This window comes from Alosa alosa, chromosome 5 (genome assembly GCF_017589495.1).
Source record: "Alosa alosa isolate M-15738 ecotype Scorff River chromosome 5, AALO_Geno_1.1, whole genome shotgun sequence".
Lineage (NCBI taxonomy): Eukaryota > Metazoa > Chordata > Actinopteri > Clupeiformes > Clupeidae > Alosa > Alosa alosa.
The window spans coordinates 27,838,746-27,864,743 of record NC_063193.1 but is presented as its reverse complement, the minus strand read 5'-3'; the positions used below and the strand labels follow the sequence as shown (position 1 = coordinate 27,864,743).

General features: G+C 42.7%; 3 protein-coding genes and 1 long non-coding RNA gene across 9 annotated transcripts; 3 read left to right on the top strand and 1 right to left on the bottom strand.

Annotated features, from left to right (window-relative positions):
- Positions 1-183: 183 nt before the first annotated feature.
- p2rx4b (purinergic receptor P2X, ligand-gated ion channel, 4b) lies at positions 184-10,637 on the top strand. Its single transcript, XM_048244543.1, has 12 exons — positions 184-320; positions 689-836; positions 1,054-1,125; positions 1,354-1,426; positions 1,667-1,763; positions 1,911-1,991; positions 2,292-2,433; positions 3,144-3,274; positions 3,928-4,018; positions 4,121-4,186; positions 9,367-9,471; positions 10,457-10,637. Exons 1-12 carry the CDS (start codon positions 184-186, stop codon positions 10,487-10,489), a joined length of 1,176 nt encoding a protein of 391 aa, XP_048100500.1. The 3' UTR covers positions 10,490-10,637.
- On the bottom strand, positions 10,636-21,018 carry snrpd3 (small nuclear ribonucleoprotein D3 polypeptide). 5 transcript variants are annotated; one of them, XM_048243545.1, is made up of 4 exons: positions 20,938-21,018; positions 13,424-13,557; positions 12,947-13,139; positions 10,636-10,816 (listed from the first exon to the last, which is right to left on the bottom strand). In XM_048243545.1, the coding sequence occupies exons 2-4, from the start codon at positions 13,547-13,549 to the stop codon at positions 10,752-10,754; spliced, it is 384 nt and encodes a 127-aa protein (XP_048099502.1). In that variant the 5' UTR covers positions 13,550-13,557; positions 20,938-21,018; the 3' UTR covers positions 10,636-10,751. The 5 variants fall into 5 exon arrangements, with proteins under 5 accessions (XP_048099502.1, XP_048099504.1, XP_048099500.1 ...); XM_048243547.1 differs by lacking the exon at positions 20,938-21,018 and adding an exon at positions 20,767-20,927; XM_048243543.1 differs by lacking the exon at positions 20,938-21,018 and adding an exon at positions 19,612-19,834.
- On the top strand, positions 17,704-19,224 carry LOC125294653. Its single transcript, XR_007193544.1, has 4 exons — positions 17,704-17,974; positions 18,326-18,464; positions 18,769-18,819; positions 18,975-19,224. It is a non-coding gene; the product is annotated as an uncharacterized LOC125294653 (long non-coding RNA).
- gucd1 (guanylyl cyclase domain containing 1) lies at positions 19,963-25,998 on the top strand. 2 transcript variants are annotated; one of them, XM_048243540.1, is made up of 6 exons: positions 19,963-20,409; positions 22,046-22,130; positions 22,805-22,970; positions 23,165-23,256; positions 23,435-23,676; positions 24,918-25,998. In XM_048243540.1, exons 1-6 carry the CDS (start codon positions 20,403-20,405, stop codon positions 25,007-25,009), a joined length of 684 nt encoding a protein of 227 aa, XP_048099497.1. In that variant the 5' UTR covers positions 19,963-20,402; the 3' UTR covers positions 25,010-25,998. The 2 variants fall into 2 exon arrangements, with proteins under 2 accessions (XP_048099497.1, XP_048099498.1); XM_048243541.1 differs by lacking the exon at positions 19,963-20,409 and adding an exon at positions 21,156-21,235.

Genomic DNA, 25,998 nt, shown 5'->3' with positions numbered 1-25,998 from the left:
TATCTGCTGGGGAATTTTACTGAGGGGCAATTCCATGGAAAATTAAATTTTTGTAACATCCATAACGCCAATAAAAGGTGATGGTATCTTCTCTAAGTAAACACACCATGCAAATGCCCACACCTGCTGCATTGGGGCATCAGTCTAACTGTCGTTTTACTAAGAGGTGTTAGTGGTGCGATCATGGCAGCACGCTGTTGGAGCAGCTTTCTCCACTGCTTTTTTGACTATGAAACACCCAAAACTATTGTTATCTACAACAAGGGAGTAGGGTCAATCTTCAGATTTATCCAGTTTCTGATCATTGCTTATGTAATTGGGTAAGTTTTTTGCAACTTCAACAAGAGTTTGATGCAGTGTGAAAATGTGACATAATACATAACAACATAATACTCTCATGTAGTAAGGTAGAAGTGTGACCAAATTGTATTCCTTTATACATTTTCATTATCTTGTATTAGTTTTTGTCATTTTGTCTTTAGTAATAGTTAATAGTTGTGTAATTATTAAGTGCTAATTGTAATGTATGGTGAAATTAAAGCAGGGTTGAGTTTGCCATTTTGAAAGGGTGCAGGATACAACAGTGCAAATCTGCAAAGGGATCCGTACACAACGACACACACTGTTCTTCACACAACAAAAAAACGTAGATCCTTATCAGCAGGGTGTTTGGGTTCCTTCCTGCCAGGTATGTGTGTCTGGTGCAGAAAGGTTACCAGGAAACGGAGGCGGTCATCAGCTCTGCGACCACTAAAGTGAAGGGCTACGCGGCCACCAACACCTCTGCCCTGGGCCTCCACGTCTGGGATGTGACCGAGTACGTCATCCCTCCTCAGGTACATCTTCACCTCCACCGCCTCATCCTAACAATAGAACACTCTTAAAACAAATGTGTTAACAACACAAAACTGTGTTGTCCCTATCTGGACATAGAGACGTGTTAAAAACAACACAAGTTGTGTTATTTCCAACACATTTGATTTAAGAGTGTACTCCTACGCTATGTCTTCTCTAAGATCTACTTCTCATTAATGCACTGCTTCTGTTGAATAGGGGGATGATTCTTTCTTTGTGCTCACCAACATCATTCCTACTCCAGGCCAAATTCAACAGGCTTGTCCTGAGGTAATGTGTGTTTAAATCAGCAATGACATTTCACCAGAACTTAAGCTACTTCCTAAAACTTCCATTTTAGACTGCAGAATTGTTTTGAACAGTTTTATAGTAAGGATTATCTTCACTGCATGTAAGTTCTAAATAGACATGCTCATATGACAGACAGGGACAGTAAACAGGGTTCTGCAGAGCATGTAAGATTAAGTGACCCTTTTCTCTTCTTTCTGTGGCGTTTAGGTTCCACACCCCTCATCTATCTGTGAGTCTGATGACGACTGCTCTGAAGGTCGCAGTCCTCTCCAAGGCAATGGTAGTAATAGATTCTGCTCTGTATAGACCGACTGCTACATGCATGTTCTGTGTTTATTGTCATAATTATGTATGTGTTTAACAGCACAGCACAGCACAGAGTCAGGTCCTTAGTATAGAGATCCTCAGTTCCCTAACAGCACAGCAGCAGGTCTTTAGTAGAGATCCTCCCAGTTCCCTAACAGCGCATGCAGCAACAGGTCTGTAGTAGCAAGCCTCGTTGACCCCATCTCCTGTGTAGGCGTTCAGACTGGCCGGTGTGTGAACTACTCCGCCTCGGTGAAGACATGCCAGGTGCTCGCCTGGTGCCCCCACGAGGACGACTCTAACTTGCCAAAGTAGGACTGCTCCCTCCATACATTAAAAAAATAACACAAAACTAAACAAATTAAATAATCTGTGAGCTCTCTACCTGTACTGAGCTAATTAGAAAGTGTGTGTGTGTGTGTGTGTGTGTGTGTGTGTGTGTGTGTGTGTCTGTTCAGACCTGCATTGCTGTTGAAAGCAGAGAATTTCACAGTGATGATTAAGAACAGCGTGCGTTACCCCAAATTTGGGTTCAGCAAGTGAGTTCACCCTCCGTTATTCACAAATTTCCAATATGCATAGTGCTGAGACATGTATGAGACATTATGCTACACAATCTTTACCAGAGTTTAGTTTTTTATTTAAGATCATCAAATGTTGCTTCACACAAATAATAAAGATCACCAAAGAAAACCAGGAAGCTGCATATAATTGATTAATATGTAAATATTACCAGTATTTATATTGGAGAATCACAAATTACTAATATTTTCAATATAACCACATTTATAAGGTGTCCTAATAATTGTCATATGTTTAACCAGTTTTCCTTCACTCAGGAAAAACATCTTGGCCAACATCAGCAAAGGGTACCTCAAGACCTGCAGATACCACAGCACCACGGACCCTCACTGTCCCATCTTCAGGCTGGGGGATATGGTCCACGAGGCGGGTGCAGACTTCCCCACCATGGCAGAAAAAGTCAGATTATCACCTTTTTTTGACATATGATTTATTTGTGAAATGTTCAATTTAGAAAACATTTAAGGCCTCTCAAAAATATAGGAAATTAATTTGGCAAAATGAGGCACTACTAACACATAAACATTTACCCACCCAATTGGCAATACAAATGTACACATATTCTTGCGCAAACACAAGCACTCACACTCTCTCTCTTTACTGTTTGAATCAGTGCCAGGACATATATGGCTTTCTTTGTATTGTAAAACTGCCTGACATGTGCAGATAGAAGATCAGTGTCCCTCTCTGTCATATGAGCATGTCTATAATGCTCTTGAATTACATCTAAAAGGAAAATGTTTGTGGCTTGATGGTCTTTTGGGCCCATACCGTCGACTTCAAGGCAGCGTTGCCACCATCAACTTCAAGGCACCTAACCTTAACCCTAACCATAACCCTTGACTAACCCTACCCTAGCGCCTTCCAGGCAGCCCCTTGAAGTCGACGTTGGGGGCCCAAAAGGCCATAGATTATGTTTGTTGGCAGATAGTTTTTTTTTACTGTTTTGGGTAGGGGAATTTGGAGTAAAATGTTGAGCCATTCTGTGGAGATGAGCCAAGGAGTTCTCAGGGTTTCGGATTAAACTCTTAGCCTTTAAAGGTTGTGACTGCAGTAGTTAGGAGGACCAGTGATTTTCCTCCTTCCTTCGGTTGTTTCTCATGGTGAAGGGTGGCGTCATGGCCATTCTGATTGACTGGAGCTGTGACCTGGACTGGCCAGAGAAAGATTGTGTTCCCAAATACAGCTTCGTCAGGATGGACAAAAGCACCCACAACACAGCCCCTGGCTTCAACTTCAGGTGAAAGACAAGATGTCTATATGGTACAAAGCACGCCAGTTCTCCTTGTCTATGTGACTAACTGCCAGGATCCGCAATGCCCTGAAGATGTAGTTTAGAACTGCAGAAATAGCACAGCTCAATAGACCTCTGACATTTGCCTACAAAAACAGCTGCCATCCTTGCCCATTTAAGGCATTGAAATGTGGGGATATTGAATAATCACGCCTGTCAAACTCTTGCGGTGACGACTCTTTCGTCGTCTTCATGTACCAAAGATCACAAAACCCACTCAAAGTCAGCTGGCAAAAGTGTGTATAGGGCAAAACATCAGCCTTTCACACTTCTTTGTCACTGCGAGAGTTATTATTATACAAAATCCCCATGTTATTTTCCCATAGGAAAAATTGCATGAGACCAGATCTCGCTATATATGGGCAAAGACCGCAGCTTTTTTGTAGGTGCATTTCAGTGTTTCATGTGATGTAGCCATTGGCTGTAGTCATTGGCTACCAGCCAACTGAATATTCTTTGTGGTCCATTACTGTAATACTGCTAAAAAAATGTTTCCTGTTAATTCCCACTGTAAAGTAAAGTAACTGAATTTGCTTTCTATTCTGAAAATATATTCTCAAAAATTGCTCTCTATTCTCAACCTTGCCTTTCTTTGACAGATTTGCAAAATACTCCAACAATGGAAGCATACAGTCCAGAACATTAATCAAAGGATTTGGAATACGTTTTGATGTGATTGTCTTTGGCACGGTGGGTACCTCCAGAACTGAGGCCACCCTCTCTAACAACATGACATTCTCCCGCCCAACTAAATTCTAGCCACTCAAACTGCCACTGCATTTCTCCCCACAGGCTGGCAAATTCAGTGTCCTGCTGACAGTTGTGAATCTCGGTGCAGCCTTGTCTTTCCTCAGTCTGGTAAGTAGTATACAACTGAATCATCAGCAGTGAAAATCTCCAGAAGAAAAAAATAACTCCTGCACCCTCTCCAGGCAACTCCACTGGGCTGTACAGGGTTACTCATTCGCCTTATTTATGTGACTGCCATTGTGTAAACCAAAAAGAGGCTATGGGGTACAATGACTTTATTACAGTATTTAAAACATTTTTGAAACCTTCCACCCTTTTGTCAAAACTGTAAACACAAACTCCAAATCTAAAACTACATTCACAAAACCTCTGACAACCTCTGCAAAACTGAACTATCGCCTCAAAACAGTTGTACCTGTGCTCAAAACCAAACACTGTCTTCAGATCAGTGAAAACTCAACAATCCTTTCTAAAAAAATTAATTATTGCAACAAAACCACACACACATGCACTATTTGAATTACTCTTTCAAAGCAATATAAAACACTGCAGTGTTTGAGTTTGTTGGCCTAATTTTTATTGTCATTTTCTCAGACTCAGTCTTCTGTGAAACTCAAAAGTAGAATTTCTGCAACTGACATTTTTTGCAACAAAAGCTTTCACAAAGAACAAACATTCTTACAGATGCTTGAACACTTTTTGCAAAACTCGGCTCATGTGCTTTACACACAAGCACACAAGACACAACACTGGGAAATAAACCATTCACATCTATGTCGAATTGAAACTCTATCAAAACCTAACAATCCTTTTCATAATGTCACTCTGATGACAAAATGTTACTTGCATCATATGAATATACTTTCAGATTAGCAGCAACACATTAGGGTACTTTATATAAAACACTGCAGTCTTCTGCATTTTCACTGCTTTTATTCAGTTTATCAGTTCTTTGTAGCTTAGCCTACTAAAGCCTTCATACTGACTTTTGGTGATAATTTCCAAATGTAGCCTATAAACACAAAGTCTGTGTAGATTATCATAGGCTACATTTGCAAATGCAGCACTTATTTAAGTTTGCCATTAAACCATTGATCAAATCACAGCACTTTAACATAAATGTTAATGTTACTGTTAATGTGGGCAATTATCATACCTCCTCGTCCTCCTCATCTCTCTGTTCCTCTCCTTCTGCCTCTGTTCAGGAAGAATTTTCTGATGTCCATCTCCGAATAGTTTATCAGAAGGCTATGTTTAGTTTTACAGTAGGACAGCTTCACAAACAGTATAGGCTACTTTTACAGGACTCTCTCTACAGTATACGTAAATCATTATTAATTGTCCGCATGTGTGCATGCAGCCTACGCATGGTGTGAGTGTGTGTGTCAGGGAGAGAGCACAAGCTGGTAAACTGTTGCTAAATTTATGCTACAAATTTGACGCTAAGTATTGAAAAACAGATGCTAATTATGTGGGCAACATTCTCTAACATTGTCATATTTTCTGTCAAACAAGTTGTGAATTTGTTGTAACATTAAAACAGGGGACGACTTACTCTGTGCTCAAAGTGATGTGATGAGCTCCAGCGGCTTCCACTGTACAACGAAACACTCGGAAGAATCATGTGAACGATTTTCATTGGTTGTTACGTTCAATCTTACCCAGCTACAGAGGTGCTATTTCCTGATTGGCTATTATGGCCCCTTTCTTTTTTTCCTTGTTTGTTTTTCATTGGCTGGTAAGTGACAGGTTCGAGTCATGACTAGCAGGCACGGAGATGCGCTTATGAATGCCGTTTCCAGCGAGAACAGCGCTAGAATTTTACTGGGGCACTGGAGACTTTTACCAAGGCACGTGCTCCAGTGAATAAGGTCTAGTGACGCCGCTGGTGCATAGCCTCTTTGACCACCTCCTACTCCTCTCTCTCTCTTTGTCTTCCTCTTCCTCTACCTCTTGCTCTCCCTGCCTCTATGCTTGCAAAGTTCTCAAAATGGCTCAACTGAGGCCTATTTGTGTCTGGTGTACAGTTTTGTAAGTATTTTCAAGTGTGTGTCAAGATTCGAGATTTCATTATGAACAAAGTGTCTTATGTATGAAATGGTGTGTAGTGTGCAGGAGCAAGTGTGTTGCAGAAAGGAGCAAGTGTGTTGCAGAATTGCAACTAAAGTGCAAAGCAGCGCTTTTGTATATGGATACACTGTGTTTAAGGTATGGATACACTGTGTTTAAGGTATAGTAACAAAAGCTTCAAGTTTTGTTACTTTGGTCAAAACATGTGTTCAAGCAGTGGGCAAAAACTGTAACAGAAAAAAAACTGGAGAAATTGCTATTCAAAAAACCCCATATATTTTCTTTATTGTATGTGTGTGCGTGTGTGTGGCGGGGCTGGGGTTGGGGAGTTATGGATCCTGCCTTTCTGTTCAGATCTGGCCAAGTCGTCGTCGTCATTGCGGGTGATGTTCTCTCGGGCTAGGAAATGGAGAAAAATATTACCTTGGTTGCCATGTCCACCCTTGAGCTGACCCCACCTCAGTGTCTCTGCATGCCTCTTCCATTGCCTGCAAAAGAGACATGCAGGTACTGTATGTGGTTGGTGGTGGTCATATACTTCTCATTGGCCCACTGAAAATAATTATTCAATAGATTTTAGAAATGGGGAGTAGGGACAAATACAGAACTGTACACAGTTACTCAATGAAAAAGTACACACTTGAACAGGTACACAATAACTTACCTGAGGGGTATTCCAGAAAGGAGGTTTAACAAACACTGAGATAAAACTTAACCTCTGGGTTGTCTGAACCAGTGGCGACTAAACTCGAGCTGTCGGTTACAAAACACCGGTTACCAGTTAGTTCAATCAACCCTGTGTTAGATTGAACCTCGCGCACTTAAACCTCGAGTTGTGCGCGTTCACGGCGAACTTATAAAGGCATCATCTATTGAGAGTCGAAACCATGAGTGAAACCGGCGAAACGAAGAGCACCGTATTTTTCAGAGGCGGAGTAGCAAGTTCTCCTCGAGGCTTACGAGGAGGAGAGAACAGTGATAACAAAAAAAGAGACATACTTGAGCATCTGCCAAGGAACGAGACCTTGCTTGACAGAGAATAGCCTAACTGACCGTGTAAATGCGTACGTTTAGGATAGCCTATATGTCAAAAGCACAATTAAATAATTTAGTGGACATTACGTATTGTATTGACTGCTTTGAATGATGCTTTCTTAAACTAGCCTACCTTGTCACAGATTGAGTGGGCCATAGACTCCTTGAGAAGCACAAATGTAATTTTCTATTTTAACGCGGGTTCTGCAGCTGTGGGCCAAGTTAAACCTTTGCGCTCCAGCATCGGAAGGGTGATGAATGTCGGAAGGCATGGGTAGCCTATCCTCTATCCCCCAGTAGCATACCTATCAAGTTGTCCTGTAATTGCACATATAACATGAAGTTACAGCCTACACATTAATAAGTCTGTAGTGGATCTGATAATATTCTAGTAAGGTGTAGGCCTGCCCTAACGCACCCTGTTGAAATGTGTCGCTCAAATTAGACTCCCGGATAGGCTACATCATTCCTGGCATCGTGTAGGTCTACTGGGACCTGCCATTTCGCCTACACGTTTGTGATAAGATGTGAAGCATAATCACTTAGTAGCCTATTAAAAACAATTTTATCCAAAATACCATCAGCATACTTAGTGACAACACGCATAGCCCTACCTGCGTGACAGCTGTTATGCAGTCTTTATTTAAACGTATTTATTAATTTTCTATATGTTTTCCCTTTTTTGTAGGCTACTGTACTTGTTTTAATTATATCTTCAATGTGTCAGAGATGTTGTTTGTCCATCTGTCTGGTGGGCCAAAGACACATGTCCACTATGGTGTAGGCTAGCTAGCCTACATTAAAGATTTATTTTATTCTATTATAATCCACCATGTGTAATGTAGGGATGGAGAATGCTTTTCAAGCCTACAGCCTATATTTAGGATTCAGCTGAAAAACTCTAGCGCTCTTGAAAAAGAAGATGGATAGAAGAATGGATAGGCTATCATGTGATGTCGTGGTCTTATCGCCCTCTCACGGTGAATTGCACGGATGAATATTACATGATTTTGTGCTTCTTTGTCAATCGGACCTTCGTCAAAATGAAACGCCATTGTGTGACAAGTGTAAAAATAGCGGCCTGATTGAACATGCACTAAAATAACCGAACCATAATTGAACATAACCTGAACAAAACCTACCCCCTACCAGGTTAAGTTCAGAGCCTATGTTACCATAGTTACTTACATAGCCTGATCATTTTTGAGCTTTCTGGAACTGAAATCCCAGGTTTACCGTTTAGGCTACTCTGGGTTTACATACCCAGTTCAGTTCAGAGCCTGTGTTACCATAGTTACTTACATAGCCTGATCATTTTTGAGCTTTCTGGAACTGAAATCCCAGGTTTACCGCTAACTCTGGGTTAACATACCCAGTTAAGCCAGTAAACCTGCTTTCTGGAATACCCCTCTGAAGTCTATTTGTGGTGCTAAGCCTCAGATTGATTGGTGTTCAGTTTTCTCTGTAAGTGTTTTCAGGTATGTGTGTGGGTTTTACCAATTACCAGATGTGCTTGCAGTTTGAATAGAAGTGTTTTCCCAATGATAACAGATTTCACTTTTGAACAAAGTGTCTAATATAAGAAATTGTGTGGAGTGTTTCGCAATAAGTGTGTTGCAGAATTGCAAACAATGTGCAAAGCAGAAAACGTGTTTAAGCTGTGGTTACACAGTGTTTAAGATATGCTATAAAAAGTTTAGGTATGGAAGCTTTGGTCTAAGCATTCATTTTTAGTGTGTAAGCAATGGGCAAAAAAATGGGTAATGTAATTTGTGCTTTCTTTGTGTTTACCATTATGTTTACAATATCTGTTGCATGCAAACGTGTTTAGAGTTTTGCAAAGTTTACGAGATCTGCAAATTGTGTTTTATATGTGAAAACTAGTTAAGGTTTTGCCAAAAGGGTGATCACTTCAAGACATGTGTGCAGGCAACTGAGAATTTGGTTCAGAGAATGGATTGTGGAAAACTGTAATGCATTTTCGCCACCTACTGGCGAATGCATAGAACACAACAATCCTATGGTTTGTGTATACCTGTAGCCTACTAGCCTCCTTTTGGTTAAACATGGCTGCCACATGAATAAGGCAACTTCCTCTCCCTGACTACAGCCCCAGCCACACCTCCCCTCCCCATGTCTGCAGCTGAAGACAAGTTTATGATTGCCCTCCCATCTCCCTCCAGGTGGGTGCTGTCTGCGATTGGGTCCTGGTAACATGCACAGCCAAGAAGGACTTCTACGCCAAGCACAAAACTAGTTATCTCACTGAGGAAGGAACCGGGGAAGTGGTAAGTGGACAGAACAGGTCACATCTTCCTGTTAAATGGTGTTTTCAACAAAGCATGTTTTCAAACAATAGTCACTTCCAACACAGCTGACGTTTCACTGGTATGAGCTGACTAAAGAGCCTTCCATGAAGAGCCTGGCATCAAAGTCAAAGTCAAAGTCAAAGTCAGCTTTATTGTCAATTTCTTCACATGTCCCAGACATACAAAGAGATCGAAATTACGTTTCTCACTATCCCACGGTGAAGACAAGACATATTTTACCAATTTATGTCCACAGACAAACATAACATTCAAGTAAACAAAAAAGTAAGTAAATAAGTAAATAAGAGGGCAGCAAAATGTGGTTGAAATTGTGCATAGACAGTCAATAAAAATACTAGTGCAAATTCAGGCCAATAAAAGGCTTGGGTAGTTCTGTTTGACCTAAGTAAGAAGAAAGTGGCATAGTGGTGCAAGTTATGTAAGAGCAGCAGAAGTGTTGTGTTTCAGGACAACAACACCAGTTGTAAAGTGTACAAGTGTGCAAGTGTGCAAGTGTGCAAGTGGAGTAGTGCAGGCGGCCATTTTGGGTCCAATGTCCAGGATGTTATGTAGCTGAGGGTGGAGTGGGGGAGAGGAGGGAGAGAGTTCAGCATCCCACGGCTTGGTGTATGAAGCTGTTGGTGAGTCTGGTAAAGGGAGCGCAGGGCTTCTGTACCTCTTCCCAGAGGGCAGTAGATCAAACAGATTGTGAGCGGGGTGACTTGCATCACTCACAATTTTGGTCGCCTTGCGGGTGAGGTGGATGGTGTAAATGTCCTTCAGGGAGGGGAGTGAAGCACCAATAATCCTTCCAGCTGTGTTCACTATGCGCTGCAGGGCTTTCCTGTTGTATTCAGTGCAGCTTCCGCCCCACAATATAGGCAATTAGATGCCCTCAAACTTCTGAACTATCAGCTAAATCACTAAATAACACCACCACCCTTCTACTGATCTCCTTTTTCAGATTTCCTTTGGGAAGAGCTACGGGACTTCTTGAAGGTTGTTTCAACGTGAAACCTCTTCGAAACCACAGGAGACATGATTTGGTGAACTCAAAGCTGTACGGGGTTTGGTCCACAAAAGAAAAAGGACAAAAAAATCTCAGGTTGTAAAATATGAGAAGTCAATGACATTGGAACAAAGTAATAAAAACAAAACAAATGCTTTATTGATCAAGCGAATCATTTGTGACATAATTAAAGGACAATGAAACAACCAAAAAAATACTCTGTACAGTAAAAAGCAAAAAAACAGGATGATTATCGTCTTTTCTGGAAAATATTCCCTCTTCCCATTCCACCTCTTCCCCGGCCTCTGGCTGCGACTGTAAAAGATAAAAACACAAGAACCAGTCAAACAGCAGCCATTACATGCAATACAGCAGCAACTACATCCAAATAAGTATCAACATTGTTGACCCATTCAAACTCTAAAGGGGGTTATACATAGCACACAGTGCCACACACAAATGGCAATGCTGCGCTCCATTTTGCCAGTCCTACGCGCGTCATGGTCTAAGTTCAACCATGTTGAACTCTGGCTGCGGTGTGCTGTAAATCATAACTATTTTGCGCTGAGCCCGGCAGCAAGCACAACAAAAATCTTTGGGTTATTAGCTCAACCTGGGGGATATTCCATCAACCTCGCTAATGAAGGCGGCGCTTAAGAGAAATAGCCTGGCTTGAACTAGCGTAGACTTCCACTTGGGGCTAAAGCCGTTCCATTAACTCAAGTTAGCGGCATCTTGGCCTCGTTTATTCAAGCGAGGTTAAAGTCAGCTTCATCTCTGCTCGTGCACGAGGTAGAACAGTAGACCAAAACAGTAGATTGACGAAAAGAGGATATATGTCGTAAAATTAAGACAATACTAGACAATTTCTGTTCGATTTGGCAAGCGCCATCTACAGGATTTTCATCAAAAGTCATCAAATTTAACATCGAAAAAAAAAAATAGATTGCCTACAGAAATGGGAGAATAATGAAAGCATACATTTAAAACAACAATGCTAATGGTTTTGAAATCAATTGCGAGTTTGATTGGCTTCACTCTTGTACACATAGGTCTATACAGTCTATGGTTCAACAAAACGAGTGAATGAATAAATAGTATTAACTCAAAAACAACTTATGGATATGCATATGGATATTCAAAACTATCTATAGTCTATCTTACGTTCTTAGATTAAAAGAGTTCACTCCAAATTATTGTCTAGGTGTAGGTGGTCATAAAATAAATTAGTATCAACATAATAGCCTATTGTCTCCCATAAGTCCCAAAATGTTTTGAAATAAAATGATCTGAAATACAATGGCTTTCAATTCAATTTATGCCTAATATTTCATCTGTGTAGCACACAGTTGATTTGACATTCATGAACAATCGTCGACACATGAAGCAGTTTTAATTATTAGCTGGCTGCAGAATTATCCTTTGGCTTGCATCAGATAGGCTATAGCTGTAGCCCACTGGCAAAGCTGTCACTGAACAGCCTACCAAAATGTGCATGACCCTTTATCAGCAGTAGACATATGTCTTTCATCAAAGATTATAACTAAAAATGCCATTATCAAGGTGATAAACTATGGAGCCTTAATACTTCGAATGGGAAGCGAACCTGCGAACACGCAAGAATGTAATTCCTTTCCTATACCGTCTCGCTGCACGTTACACCACCACCGAACGTAAGTGACGCAGAGTAGCAAGATTGCTAGAACCACACGTATGTGAAGTTAAAACGTTTTTAATCGTATAATCTTCATACATTCCTTGGAGCTAGTGAATGTGTAAATCCATGCTTGGTGTACTGTCGGAAAAAAACATTTCTATAGGCCTACTTCTATTTTTTAAGTTGTAGGCTACAGGTGACGAGAGCACAGGTTGACGGAACCATCTTTTGGACTCGCTTTTCCGACTGATTGTTTTTTTGCAACACAGCTTAATTTAGCTTGAAAGTTAACCTGCCACGGAGCAGGTTAGTTCTGTGGCATAAATTCCCATGGTTACCAAGCTGGGATTCACATTAACCTCATTAATGGAACGGAATTATCACTAAAATTAGTGAGACTTATCGAAATAAGCCAGGTTTGGCCTTTAGCGAGGTTGATGGAATACCCCCCAGGCGGCGAGTGAAGCGTATGCGGTTTCCTATGTGTAAGGCAGTGCAGCCACACCCAGTAGGTGGAAACCGCAGCTCTTCAGTGAACTGAGGTAGCCAGCTAGGAGACAGGGAGAGGTTCTGGGTACCCTGAGCTTTGAGCATGGCCAGGTTAGGTAGGACACAGGGAGAGGTTCTGGGTACCCTGAGCTTTGAGCATGGCCAGGTTAGGTAGGAGACAGCGAGAGGTTCTGGGTACCTTGAGCTTTGAGAATTACCAGGTAGTAAACAGATAGAGGTTCTGGGTACCTTGTGCTTTGAGAATTACCAGGTAGTAAACAGATAGAGGTTCTGGGTACCTTGTGCTTTGAGAATGGCCGCTTTGCCCCTTCCTGCGCCAGATGCCTGGTTCTTATTCTTCATACTTTTCAGCATGGGCGCATTCTTCAGCATGTCAGGCAGAATAAGGAAGTGGATCTTGCTGCCTCTAATGTAGACCTGCTCAAGCTGAGACACTCGTCCATCCCTGTACGTCACTGTGATGTTTGCCATCTGGGGAAATGTAAGCCACACACACACAAATCACCACTTCTGTTTTTCTAAGACCAACAGTTCAGAAGACTACATTTACAGAAGAGTAAAGAGGAGAAGAGTGATCAGAAGAACACATTTACAATACGCTCCATTGTAGAAATGGTTCATCTCCTTGACTGTGTAATGAATTTGACAATGTAATGAAAATTGAATTTTCCAAGAGGGACAAAAGTGGACCATTTCAAAAACTGTGCTTAGTTGACTGGACTGAAAAATGATCATCCTCAGATCTGTGAATTTACCTGGCAGTTCATGTTATCCTCTGCTTCAATCAGCTTCCCTCGGTACACCTCTCCCGTGTTCGTTTCACACGTGACTATGTGGCCCTCGGCCTCGTGAAGCACTTTAATTGGCACACCGATGGACATGCTTAAGTCTGATTGAGACAGAAGAGCGGATAGATTAAATCGGAGAATAGGTTGGTTACATCCTTGTTTCCTTCACCTCGGGCTCGGCCTGCTAACTTAGTCTACTTGTTACACATCAGTGCCGGTTATCGTGTTATAAAGCCAATAGAAATGGCCCTGAGAAAATCTGAATAACATAAATAAGACAATTGTGACGTTACAAATACAAGCAAAATGGTCAAAATGACATTAGCTAGCAAACTAGACATTGCCCATACAGAAAAATTAAGGGAAAAAATATATTCACATATATGCAGCTACATCCAGCTTATATTTAAATAGATGGCTACAATATATTTAATACATATATAGTACAATAATGTATATATGCAAGTATATGTGGGACCCAGCAATGTAACATATATGTGGATATCGTACATGAACATATATGGTGAATATATTCAATTAACTTATTTGCACACAGGCAGAGATGGGTGGGGTTTACAAAAAACCTTCAACTTCAAAATACGTCACTACCAACTTACTCTAAGGTCGTTGGAATAACGGTTAAAATGTTTGCAGCTTTTTCACTACATAAGCATAACTAACAGCTACTACTAGTCCAAATGTAGTTTGCTCTGGTTAAGTGGATTGGCGGGAGTATGAGGGCAAAACCAGTATTTTGCCGACTGACTGCATTAGCACTAGTAGAAGCTAGACCTAACGTTAATGAGAGACTTTTTCAACGGCTCTGGATGGGACAACATCTTGCTAGAAACAAACGTTATGTGGTGGAGGGGAGGAAGGCTCTTGGCCGGTTTTCGAGGCCATGGTGGTCAAAATTGCTGGTAAGTAGATCTTCATTGTATGCTGAATTGCTTTCATAAAACATTTGCAGAAGTTAATGTCCGAATTAACAATGGTATTATTGGTGGAGGCTGGAAGCTAACCTTTGCTACTTTCTGTAACATTAACGTTAGCATAAATTAGCCAGCGCTAGCTTTATTATTTTACACCTGAAAGGGGATTGACAAATAAATTCACTAAGAAACGTTTGGACAATTAATGAAAACGACTTGTAATGACAGAGTGAAATACCAATTTAACCTGTCTCCCGGCCATATTTGGTAGTATATTTGCCTCTGGCATGTAGATTGATAGCTAGGCATAAATAGAAGCTAACTTATGATTTGTCATGCAAGACAGAAAATGTAACGGTTAACATTACTAGCCTAAGGTGTAGACATTCTATGCACTGTGGTTTAGCTAGCTAGCTGCTATTGTTGCATCATGGACAACACTTAGAGCTAACATTAGCTTTTAAAAATATCTTTTTTAGATAGGATGTAATGTGGTATGTGCTGGAGAGTATTAGTATTAGTACCTCGAACTGGTTCAAAGCCCACCGACTCACAAAGCTGGCAAAGAGCTTGACTTGATCTTCACTCGGAACTGCAGCACAGACACCCTCATGGTGACGCCTCTCCATCTTTCTGACCACTTCTTCATCCAGTTCAACGCCAGCCTGTCAGAACAGCCTCCGCTCCTCAGCCGATGGTCACGCCTCGCCGCAACATCCGAACCTGTCTCCAACGCACTTCTCCTCTGTGGTTGCCTCCGGCCCACCTCCACTCAACACCTTCTCCTCTCTGGAGGTTAATGAAGCCACTGACTCGCTCTGCTCCACACTGACCTCGCGTGTCTAGACGAAGCTGTGCCCTCTTACCACAAGGCCAGCTCGATCCAAACATTCTCATCCATGGCTAAATGATACCCTCTCGATCGCAGCGCACCAAACTCAGAGCCGCTGGAGAGGAAATGGCACAAATCCAAACTAGCTGACGACCTCAAAACTACCAGTCACTCCTGACCTCCTTCTCAGCCAGCATCACTGCTGCTAAGACTGCTTTCTACCATGACAAAATCAACAGCTACAGACACTGAAAACTTTTCTCAACCTTCAAATCGCTACTCAACCCTCAGCTGCCTCCTCCTCCATCCAGCCTTTTACTGCAGATACCCCTCGCCCATTTTTTACAAACAAAGTGGCGGCAATCAGCAGTCAATTCTCTACATGCCCACTCAACGATCTGACTCAGATACCGCGACTCCTACAACCTCTAGGGACTGCTGGAACATCTTTTTTCAGCATTCACGCCTCTCTCCGAGAGTGAAGTGTCCAGACTCCTGACATGCAGCCGTCCTACCACATGCTCGCTGGACCCTATACCTACGAGCCTACTTCAGTCCATCAGCCCGACCATCGCTCCAGCTATCACACATGTGATCAATGCCTCTCTAACCTCCGCACATTTCCAACAGCGTTCAAAGTGGCCCGGTAACACCGTTATTTAAGAAAGCTTTCTCAACCCTGCTCAAGTCGAGAACTACCGCCCTGTCTCACTACTGCCTTTCCTATCCAAAGGCATTGAACGAAAGCAGTCCCCAAACAGGTCTCTGACTTCCTTTCACAGAACAACCTTCTGGATCCAAATCAGTCTGGGTTCAAAAGCGGCCACTCTACCGAAACGGCTCTGCTGTCTGTAACAGAAGCCTTAAAAGAAGCCAGGGCGACCGCTCGGTCATCAGTACTCATTCTGCTTGACTTATCGGTTGCCTTTGACACGGTTAATCACCATTATCCTTTCTCTATACTCGCTGACATGGGAATCTCCGGTTCTGCTCTCTCCTGGTTTGAATCCTACCTCACAGGACGCTCGTTTAACGTATCATGGCTTGGTCAGCTATCCGCACCTCACCATCTCACCACAGGGGTCCCCCAGGGCTCAGTGCTGGGCCCCCTCCTCTTTGCTATCTACACCACCTCCTTGGGACAGATTATCCGTTCGCACGGCTTCTCATCCCACTGCTATGCAGACGACACACAGCTCTATCTGTCCTTTCCACCTGACGACCCCCTGGTTTCAGCACGGATCTCAGATTGCCTTTCAGACATAGCTACATGGATGAAGGCACACCACCTCCAGCTGAACCTCTCAAAGACTGAACTGCTGGTCATCCCAGCTAAACCTACCATACACCACGACATCAACATCAAATTTGACTCCCTGTCTGTTTCAACCGACCAGGACTGCAAGAAATCTAGGAGTTGTTCTCGACAACCAACTAAACTTCTCAGATCATGTTGCCTCAGTCGCCCGGTCATGCCGCTTTCAAGACTCTACAACATACGGAAAATCAGGACTTACTTGACTCAAGATGCTACCCAACTTCTGGTTCAGGCAATAGTCATCTCACGACTCGACTACTGCAATGCCCTCCTGACAGGTCTCCCAGCCTGCGCAGTGAAACCACTAAAGATGATCCAGAACGCCGGGCGGCGCTCCTGGTCTACAACCAACCCAAAAGGGCACATGTTACCCCGCTGCTCATCCAGCTACACTGGCTACCTATGGCGCCCGTGATCAAATTCAAGTCTCTAACGCTTGCCTACAAAGTAGTCTCCGGTTCTGCTCCCACCTACTTGAATGCCCTCATACAGACTTACACTACCTCCAGACCGCCAAGGCGCTCCTCTGACTTAACCACGCCTAGCTCTACCACCTCAAGCCAATCCAAACTTTTCTCATCTGTTGTTCCTCGTTGGTGGAACACACTGCCAGTTCCTACAAGGGCAGGGACATCCTTTTCCACCTTCAAAAAACTCCTGAAGACCCAGCTCTTTAGAGAACATCTACTCTCATAGCAACACTTACAACAAGTCTTACTGATCCTAGCACTCACCAGCCGTTTTAAACTGACAAGTAACTGCTAAAAACAGCACTCACCAACGCACTTATTCTTACTGTACTCTAATGTTTTTTTGAAACTGTCCTAAAATTGTGAGAATTGTTCTAAAACTTACTGTTTACCATGTTGTTAGTCGCTTTGGTTAAAAAGCGTCAGCCAAATGTAATGTAATGTAATGTAATGTATTAGAGTGGACGTGTAGAAATTGAAGACACAAGTACTGTGCTTAATTTCATGGAAATGACATTGCAAGTAATGTGTTTTGTTTTTGTGCACTATCAAACTACTGTCATGCTTTGTGCACTGACATTCTTGCAAAGCCATTCATACCCATGCTAAATTATGGAAATGTAAAAGTTGAATTGTATTGAAAAGGACCATGTATGGTCATGTAGTATATTTGAGCACTGAAACCCCTTTTTTTTACATTTTAGAGAGGGAGGCAACACTCGAGCTACATCAAGGACACCGGAGGAAGGACCAGAAGACCTGAGACCAAGACGACCCAAGCCCAACCCGTAGTATGCTTCACTGACCCAGACGACCCAAGCCCAACCCGTAGTATGCTTCACTGACCCAGACGACCCAAGCCCAACCCGTAGTATGCTTCACTGACCCAGACGACCCAAGCCCAACCCGTAGCATGCTTTACTGACAAATGTTGATGTTGATGCTTCATCATCACATAGACCAAAGGTAATCAAAAATTAATGTTTACTTATGAATATAATTTTTTTGTTAAAGGTCTATTTTCGAATGCAGAACATAACCTTTTGTTTCTGAGAATTTATACATTTGTTTGAGTAGTTTTGATCTTTTGAATGACAAGAAATTAGCTTCAAGCTACTGGGGACACAAAGTGAACTGAAATATCTTTCCAACCATATCTTTCTATGATGGTTGGTACAGCTTCCCTACAGTCTCAGATAGCAGTCTCGGATGGGAGACACTTAATGAGTGGGAATACCCCAGGACATTACATATTACGCGAGTATACCCTTTACCAACGCCACTCTCATTCATGCTGTATATTCTGTTCACTTGCAGGTTTCAGAGAAGGCTGGTAGAGCTCTCTATGAGTGTGAGCTGTGGGAGATAACCCAGAACTGACAACCACCTAAAGAAGAGGTGGCGATAATGGCTCTCCAAGAGGAGGTTGTGAGTCTGAAGGCTTTTATTCAACAAGGTTTGTGTTTTCATACAGATGTGAACTTTTACATTAAAATGTACATGTTTAACTTTAATGAAATAGCAGCTTCTTGGTTGTACAAGTTTAGTAAAAATTTGAGGATGAAACTAACTTTTCCTTTCAGTGTGTATCTGTGTGCTTCTCTCTTCTGTGTATATGATATATTAGTTGTGCTGTCTCATTTAAAAGTGTTAGGCTGTCTGTGTGGACTGCTTCACATTTTCGCCTCACCATCATAGATCTTTTCTGTGTTAGTAAACTGTAACTATTTGAGGTCCTAATTGATAATGCTACTTTTTAGGAGGCACTTAGAGGGAATTCCTGGACCCTGAGAGGACTAAGACGATAATTGGTGAGTTTATTTTATTTGTATGTCTTTCTCTCCAACTCACTTTGTATTTATCTCTAATTATCGTGATAACACAACAGTGTTTCTGCACTTTAGCATCTGTATTTGTGTCACTAATATTTTGCATGTTCTATTTGTATATGTTCTGTCTTATTCAGAGGCCACCCTGAAGCAGTTCCCAGGCCAGACACTCACTCCAGATTGCTGGGCCAGGCAATAAATGACAAAGTGACAGAACTGAGGTTCCATAACAAAAACAAAGATTTTCAATAAAATAGAATAAAAGATAACAGAAGTGTTGTGTGTTTCTTCCTCTTTATACTGATACTATGGTTGATTTTAAGTAAACACAATAGTGAAATATGTATTGATCAATGCGGAAAATATCAAACCATAGTAGAATATGAACTATATTAGAGAAATATATGTCTGAAATATATAGATCATGTGATCAGAATCGTCATCAAGGGTCATGTGATCATGCTTCTTAGTGTCATATATTTAAATATATTTAATTATATGCATAAAATATAAGAAAGTGGCCAATATTGAATATTTACTTATATTTTGAAATATATTGATACATACATGGAAATATATTTATTTAACATAGATGTGCTTATACTGGAATATGTTCAAGCTGCATATATGTGAATATATTATTTTTCTGTATGGGTGAAGCATCTAAGCCACACACAGGAGAAATGAAACAAGCCACCGGACTTAACTGCCTTACATTAACAAACGCTACAATTAAATGATAACTTATGTCTTCTATAAAAACGCATCACTCACGCGAGGATTTGCCGAAGTGTTATCTTGTGTTACTCACAATAACGTAGCTGCCTAGTTCAGGCTCTCCCGTTCGCCGTGCTGTCGCGTGTTCCAAACGTTGGCTTGCGCCTACCATTGTTTACTTCCGGAGGCCTTTCGCAGTCTAATCTTTTTCACTGCCACCAAGCGCATGGAAAATGAAACGACACATGCTATGCGCTGCCTTGCTTGAGAAGCCCCTGGCTAGTTTTAAATTATTACAGTACAGCCTTGACTAAGTGGCCGTCGACAAGAAAAAGACTAAAAGAGGTCATGAGGAACTCTAGGCAAAGACTGTCTGTGTGTTTAAACCTTATGTATACCGTCTATTGTTCAAACATACACTGGCAGTGATTGTGATTTGGATCCTCGATTTTCTTTTTTCCCAAGTAGTGCAGCACAACACTCCAAAACAAATGGGGGCAGTAGTTTGGTAACCACCAATACTAGTAGAAGAAGAAAAAGGAAGGACTTGCGATCGGAAATGACCAAGAATCAGCTGTGTAAAATCAACTCTACATCTGTGGAAAAATACCTCCGTTGTGATTATTATTTTTTATTATTAACACTAAGCCAATAATGATTATTCTGTAGAGCTGTACGAAGAACACATTGAGTTCTCTGTTGGATATATAAAGTACAGCACACATCGATAACATTAAGTCAGTCAACAGTGCCTAACATAAACATAAATTAATGAGGCAGTCTTGCGTTACCGCATTATCGTTGTGAACACCGGAGAGTCTTCTTTCGGAAAGAATTGTTGTTTCAGAATGTCAGGTAAGACGAAAATAAGTTAATTTCAGTGTTTTACTTGAACATGCTCGAACATGTACTTGAGTAAACAAAAGACTCCAGTAACAGCTAACAGGTTAGCTGGACTAGACATGTAACTTGATAGCTATGCTAGCTAGATACACAACTTGGTTGCTAGCTAACATTAGCTCATTATTGTTAGGTTGGCTAATATCCAATTAGACATAATGTTAGTGGTGCACAAGTAGGGTATGATAAGTTTGAAGTACCTAAACCAATAGTATAATAATATACCACGGGTAAAACTGATGCCTCGTTATTTTCCATAAGCATATTTAACGAAATGTTCTTTTGGTGTCTCGGTTAACATTGTTTACTTACGTTGGGTCAGGAAAGAACAACCTCGTTAAACGGTTAACGTTAGCTAACCAAATGCCTGTGAAGAACTTATAGGAACTGTCAGACATAACGTTACCGGCTAATGAAGTCAAGAACCTCGAAGAGGTAGCATTCGGGATGACTAATGTTAGTCAATGTATGGAACAGCCTTACCTTAGTACCATACTATTAATATTTCTTCCATCTAAGCTGTCTTTAACTAATGACCTAGTTAGCTAGCAAATGGCCGTGAAAACGGAATGTTATCGTGTAAGGCATACTATATGACGTTTGAGTTTTACTGTCGCGTGCTCTTTAGACGTGGTGGATCATCAGGTTGATTGGGAAAAGTCAGCTTGTTTCACAACATATGGTTTCACAAGAGGAATAAGGTGCACAGCATTATGAGACTCAACAACAGTGACTGACACCTGTGGGGTGTACTACGAATCTCGATTAGTGGGTTAGCGAGGTATGTTGCGCTCAAAGCCAGGCTATGCTGTGACACGAAAGTGGATCTGTTTTAGTGTCGCTATATCACCATGGTATCTTATGCTGTCAACCAAACCTGGTCGGGAGGAGGTTATGTGCTAAATTATAGCCCAAATCGTGTAATCTACCGCACACTGACCAATCAATTGTCTTAAAAACGAAGTTATCTCACGTGTAGGATTCTGTCATATATTTTACAGGTGGAGCTCCGCCTCTACTAACATTTTGGATCTTGAATGTGCTTGAATAGTGCTGTGCGTGCAAATATCCTACTATGGACGTGCATACCATACAACAACTGATGACAATTGATTTATTTGATGTTATAGGTTAGACACAAAAAAATGCCGCAGTGTAGATTAAGCTATCTCTCATGAATGCGGAAGTAATTGTTTTTAAATAGAGGCGGTCTTGTCGTCTCCACGTTTCCACGATTATTAACGTCATCCCAACACCGAGAACGCGCACAGATCTGAATTGAAAGCCTAGTTTGACAAATATATCACATAACTGCTATCGTAGTATCACTTAACGTATACCCCTGAGTGAAGGCTTTGTCAAGCCTCGATATGTCTACATAGCCTAGATATGTCTAACGTGCTTCGTAGTATACCCCACTGTAGACTGTCATTATTTATGTAGACTATTTGATGTGGAAGGGTCAAGGCGTCTATTAAGAGGAGATGTTTAATCTTTCTGTAGTCCAGGCAGAATTCTTTCAATTTATCAATGCATGTGCTTGACCAGACCAGTGTAGTCTAACACCTTGCTTTGTTGACATTTTCGGCAGATGATGTTGTCCTGTTGAATGTACCTGTAATCCGGCAGCTCTATCACTGGGACTGTGGACTGGCATGCTCACGAATGGTTCTAAAGTAAGTAGAACATATTATTAGTAGTGGAGCCCTAACCCAGAGACTTATTCACCTTAGTGAAGCGTGTGTGTGTGTGTGTGTGTGTGTGTGTGTGTGTGTGTGTGTGTGTGTGTGTGTGCCGCGTCTTGACTCTTTTTCCCACTCGGATCCTCACATGCACCCAGAGTCTCTCCACCACCAGCATCTTCCACTTGTAGCTATGAACCAGGCTTAATTTCAGTCCTGACAAATAAAACTTATCTTGTTTAATTTAATATGTGATTTTGAGACATGTCTCAAAAGAACTGATGGGATGTAATGTTGATTTAGGGAAACCTCAAGAAGCTGTGTGTGATTGGTTGTATAAAATAAGTATTAAAGGTGGCGTAGAGCCGCAGTTGCAGTTACAAACGACAAATCCAATGTTCAATGTTAGTTGAACCTAACCTACAACCTTACAACCTACAACCTAGCGCTAACCTACAACCTTATCCACCTTAGTGGAGCGCTAACCTACAACCTTATCCACCTTAGTGGCGCTCTAACGTACCACCATATCCACCTTAGTGGCGCTCTAACCTACACCTTATTACCCTTAGTGGTGCTCTAACTTACAACCTAATCCACCTTAGCGGAGTGCTAACCTAGAGCCTTATTTACCTTAGCGGAGCGCTAACCCAGTTATTTCCTGCCAGATACCTCCACCCTGTGAGCGAGGAGGACTTTCAGAGTGCGTGCTGGGACCTGAAGTTGACGGAGAGTGTGTGGACCATTGACCTGGCCTACCTTATGTGTCATCTGGGGGTCAAACATCGCTTCTGCACACAGACTCTCGGGGTGGACAAGGGCTTCAAGAACCAGGTATCAGCTGGGGGAGTCTCTGTTTTGAATTTTGAAGTCAGTTGATCGATAAATATTTTAGGTGTAATGTCTAGGTATAGGGTATAGTTTCAGGTATAGTGACCCAGGTCTTTGTTAGAGGAGTTGATGCCCTTGGATGCCCTTTGTTTCCTGCTCCTAATGGTTCCGCTTCCTCTGTGCTCTTCCCCATGAAGTCTTTCTATAAGAAGCACTTTGACACGGAGGAGGACCGGGTCAATGAGCTCTTCCTGTGTGCTGAGAGCAGAGGGGTTGTGGTGAAGAAGTGGTACGTATCTCCCTGCACTGGCCTCAGCTGCACTCTGTGTGTGTATTTGTGTGAGAATGTCCCGCTGTGTATTAGTTCTGTACTCAACGTGTGTGTGTGTGTGTGTGTGTGTGTGTGTGTGTGTGTGTGTGTGTGTGTGTGTGTGTGTGTGTGTGTGTGTCTTGTATCTTGCCAGCGTCTCTGTGAGTATACAGGAGCTTCAGGCCCATGTGTCCGAGGGCCATGTGGCAATTGTGCTGGTGAACGCGGTGCTTCTGGTCTGTGAGCTCTGTTCCATCCCGGTCAAGTACTGCTGCTTCCTGCCCGTGGGACAGAAGTGCTTCTGCAAGAAGCCCGACTACCAGGGACACTTTGTGGTGGTGTGCGGCTTCAACCGCACCAACGGATCCATCTTCTACAACAACCCCGCTTTCTCCGACCGTGAGTGCTCCTGCAGTTTTCTCTCAGTCCTCTGTATATCCTGCAGGGTACAGTAGCATTGACAGAGGACCTGTTTGACAGAGGACCTGTTTTTCCGTTATTGTAAATGAAGCCTTTTCAATGAATGAAATTCAATCTCAAGATGTGTGCTATCTCCTAGTTTTATGAGTGTGTGCTTAGTTGCACGTTATCAGAGACATGGAGGTTTTACATGATCTTGGGTGTGTGTTTGTGGAATTGCATTTCTGCTGCTAAGGTGTGTGGCTGTACCTTGCAGGGGTGTGTGTGTGTGTGTTGTACTGCAGTGTTAAGCCTGAGCTGTACCTTGCAGGGGTGTGTGTATGTGTTGTACTGCAGTGTTAAGCCGGAGCTGTACCTTGCAGGTGTGTGTGTGTGTGTTGTACTGCAGTGTTAAGCCTGAGCTGTACCTTGCAGGGGTATGTGTGTGTGTGTGTTGTACTGCAGTGTTAAGCCTGAGCTTTACCTTGCAGGGGTGTGTGTGTGTGTGTTGTACTGAAGTGTTAAGCCTGAGCTGTACCTTGCAGGGGTATGTGTGTGTGTGTGTGTGTGTTGTACTGCAGTGTTAAGCCTGAGCTGTACCTTGCAGGGGTGTGTGTGTGGGTGTGTTGTACTGCAGTGTTAAGCCTGAGCTGTACCTTGCAGGTGTGTGTGTGTGTGTATGTGTGTGTGTGTGTTGTACTGCAGTGTTAAGCCTGAGCTGTACCTTGCAGGGGGTGTGTGTGTGTGTGTGTTGTACTGCAGTGTTAAGCCTGAGCTGTACCTTGCAGGGGTGTGTGTGTGTGTGTTGTACTGCAGTGTTAAGCCTGAGCTGTACCTTGCAGGGGTGTGTGTGTGTGTGTGTTGTACTGCAGTGTTAAGCCTGAGCTGTACCTTGCAGGGGGTGTGTGTGTGTGTTGTACTGCAGTGTTAAGCCTGAGCTGTACCTTGCAGGGGTGTGTGTGTGTGTGTTGTACTGCAGTGTTATGCCTGAGCTGTACCTTGCAGGGGTGTGTGTGTGTGTGTGTGTTGTACTGCAGTGTTAAGCCTGAGCTGTACCTTGCAGGGGTGTGTGTGTGTGTTGTACTGCAGTGTTAAGCCTGAGCTGTACCTTGCAGGGGTGTGTGTGTGTGTGTGTGTGTGTGTGTTGTACTGCAGTGTTAAGCCTGAGCTGTACCTTGCAAGGGTGTGTGTGTGTGTGTGTGTGTTGTACTGCAGTGTTAAGCCTGAGCTGTACCTTGCAGGGGTGTGCTGCACCAGCATCACTAACTTTGAGGAGGCTCGCCGCAGCTACGGCACAGATGAAGACATCCTCCTCATCTTCAAGGAGAGCTGATTGCACGCAGCGACAATCCCATCTGACCGGGTAGACTCCCCACCATCGCTTTCCCATCAGCCACCTGTGCCCATGGCTGACGCCTGGAGTGGTATAGGCACAGAGTCTGGACTGTATTAGAGCAATGCCCCCCATGCACCCACCACACACACACACACACACACACACACACACACACACACACACACGGGTCAGTCCATCTACAGCACATGGGGTGCTGCTACTCAATGAATTCCCCCCTGAAACATTAGCTGGACACCCATGCAAGCAGAAGCAGCAGCTGTAAATGACATCAAAATGACATTGCTCACCTGTGAGTCTCCATCGGCCACTCTATTTGGATGTGCTCATGAGTTTGTGCTGCCGCCTGGGCTCTGTTTGCGAGTTTCTCTGCGTGACCGGCTCGGCCCTTGGAAGAGCAGCCTTTTGCCGAGAGGTTGGGGGGGCGAGGAGTACAAATGAACTGATTATGAAGTCCCTTGAACAGTGGTCTGTGTCGGTAAGTAGTTGTGTGTAGTGTCCTGACAGCCTCCTGAGGAAGCCCTGTGCATTTACAAAACCAGTGTTTGAAGACTGTTTTAAAAATGGGTGAAAGCGGGAGGATCTGGTCCATAAACTCAGGTAACACCCATGAAGACAAACATGTGAACTGTCAAATGAATTGTGCAGAGTTGACCCCCCACACACACACACACCCACCCTCTGCCACACCTGCCCCCTGATACCCCCCTCCCAACCCTCTGTCCCAACAGCCCCCCTCTCCCTACTGCCAGTGTTCAACTGCAGCAGGGCTGAACCAGTACTGTATTTTAACATCATAAGGTAAAAGGTGAACCTCAGTACTGTATTTTAACATCATAAGGTGAAGGATGAACCCCAATACTATATTTTAACATAAAAAAGATGAACCTCAGTACTGTATGTGAGTATTTGGAGAGGGGCTGAACACCCAGAATTGTGTTGGTACAGTATGTGAGAATGTAGGGGGG

Bases quoted from the DNA above. Each gene is read 5' to 3' on its own strand.
- p2rx4b (XM_048244543.1), top strand. From the start codon at position 184: ATGGCAGCACGCTGTTGGAGCAGCTTTCTCCACTGCTTTTTTGACTAT. The intron at 1,764-1,910 runs GTAGGACTGCTC...GTGTCTGTTCAG, and splicing joins GACGACTCTAACTTGCCAAA to ACCTGCATTGCTGTTGAAAG. The intron at 9,472-10,456 runs GTAAGTGGACAG...CTCCTTTTTCAG, and splicing joins AGGAAGGAACCGGGGAAGTG to ATTTCCTTTGGGAAGAGCTA.
- snrpd3 (XM_048243545.1), bottom strand. From the start codon at position 13,549: ATGTCCATCGGTGTGCCAATTAAAGTGCTTCACGAGGCCGAGGGCCAC. The intron at 13,140-13,423 runs GTAAATTCACAG...ACATTTCCCCAG, and splicing joins AGGATAACATGAACTGCCAG to ATGGCAAACATCACAGTGAC. The intron at 10,817-12,946 runs GTACCCAGAACC...TATCTTTTACAG, and splicing joins GGCCATTCTCAAAGCACAAG to TCGCAGCCAGAGGCCGGGGA.
- gucd1 (XM_048243540.1), top strand. The intron at 22,131-22,804 runs GTAAGTAGAACA...ATTTCCTGCCAG, and splicing joins TGCTCACGAATGGTTCTAAA to ATACCTCCACCCTGTGAGCG. The intron at 23,257-23,434 runs GTACGTATCTCC...TCTTGCCAGCGT, and splicing joins GGGGTTGTGGTGAAGAAGTG to CTCTGTGAGTATACAGGAGC.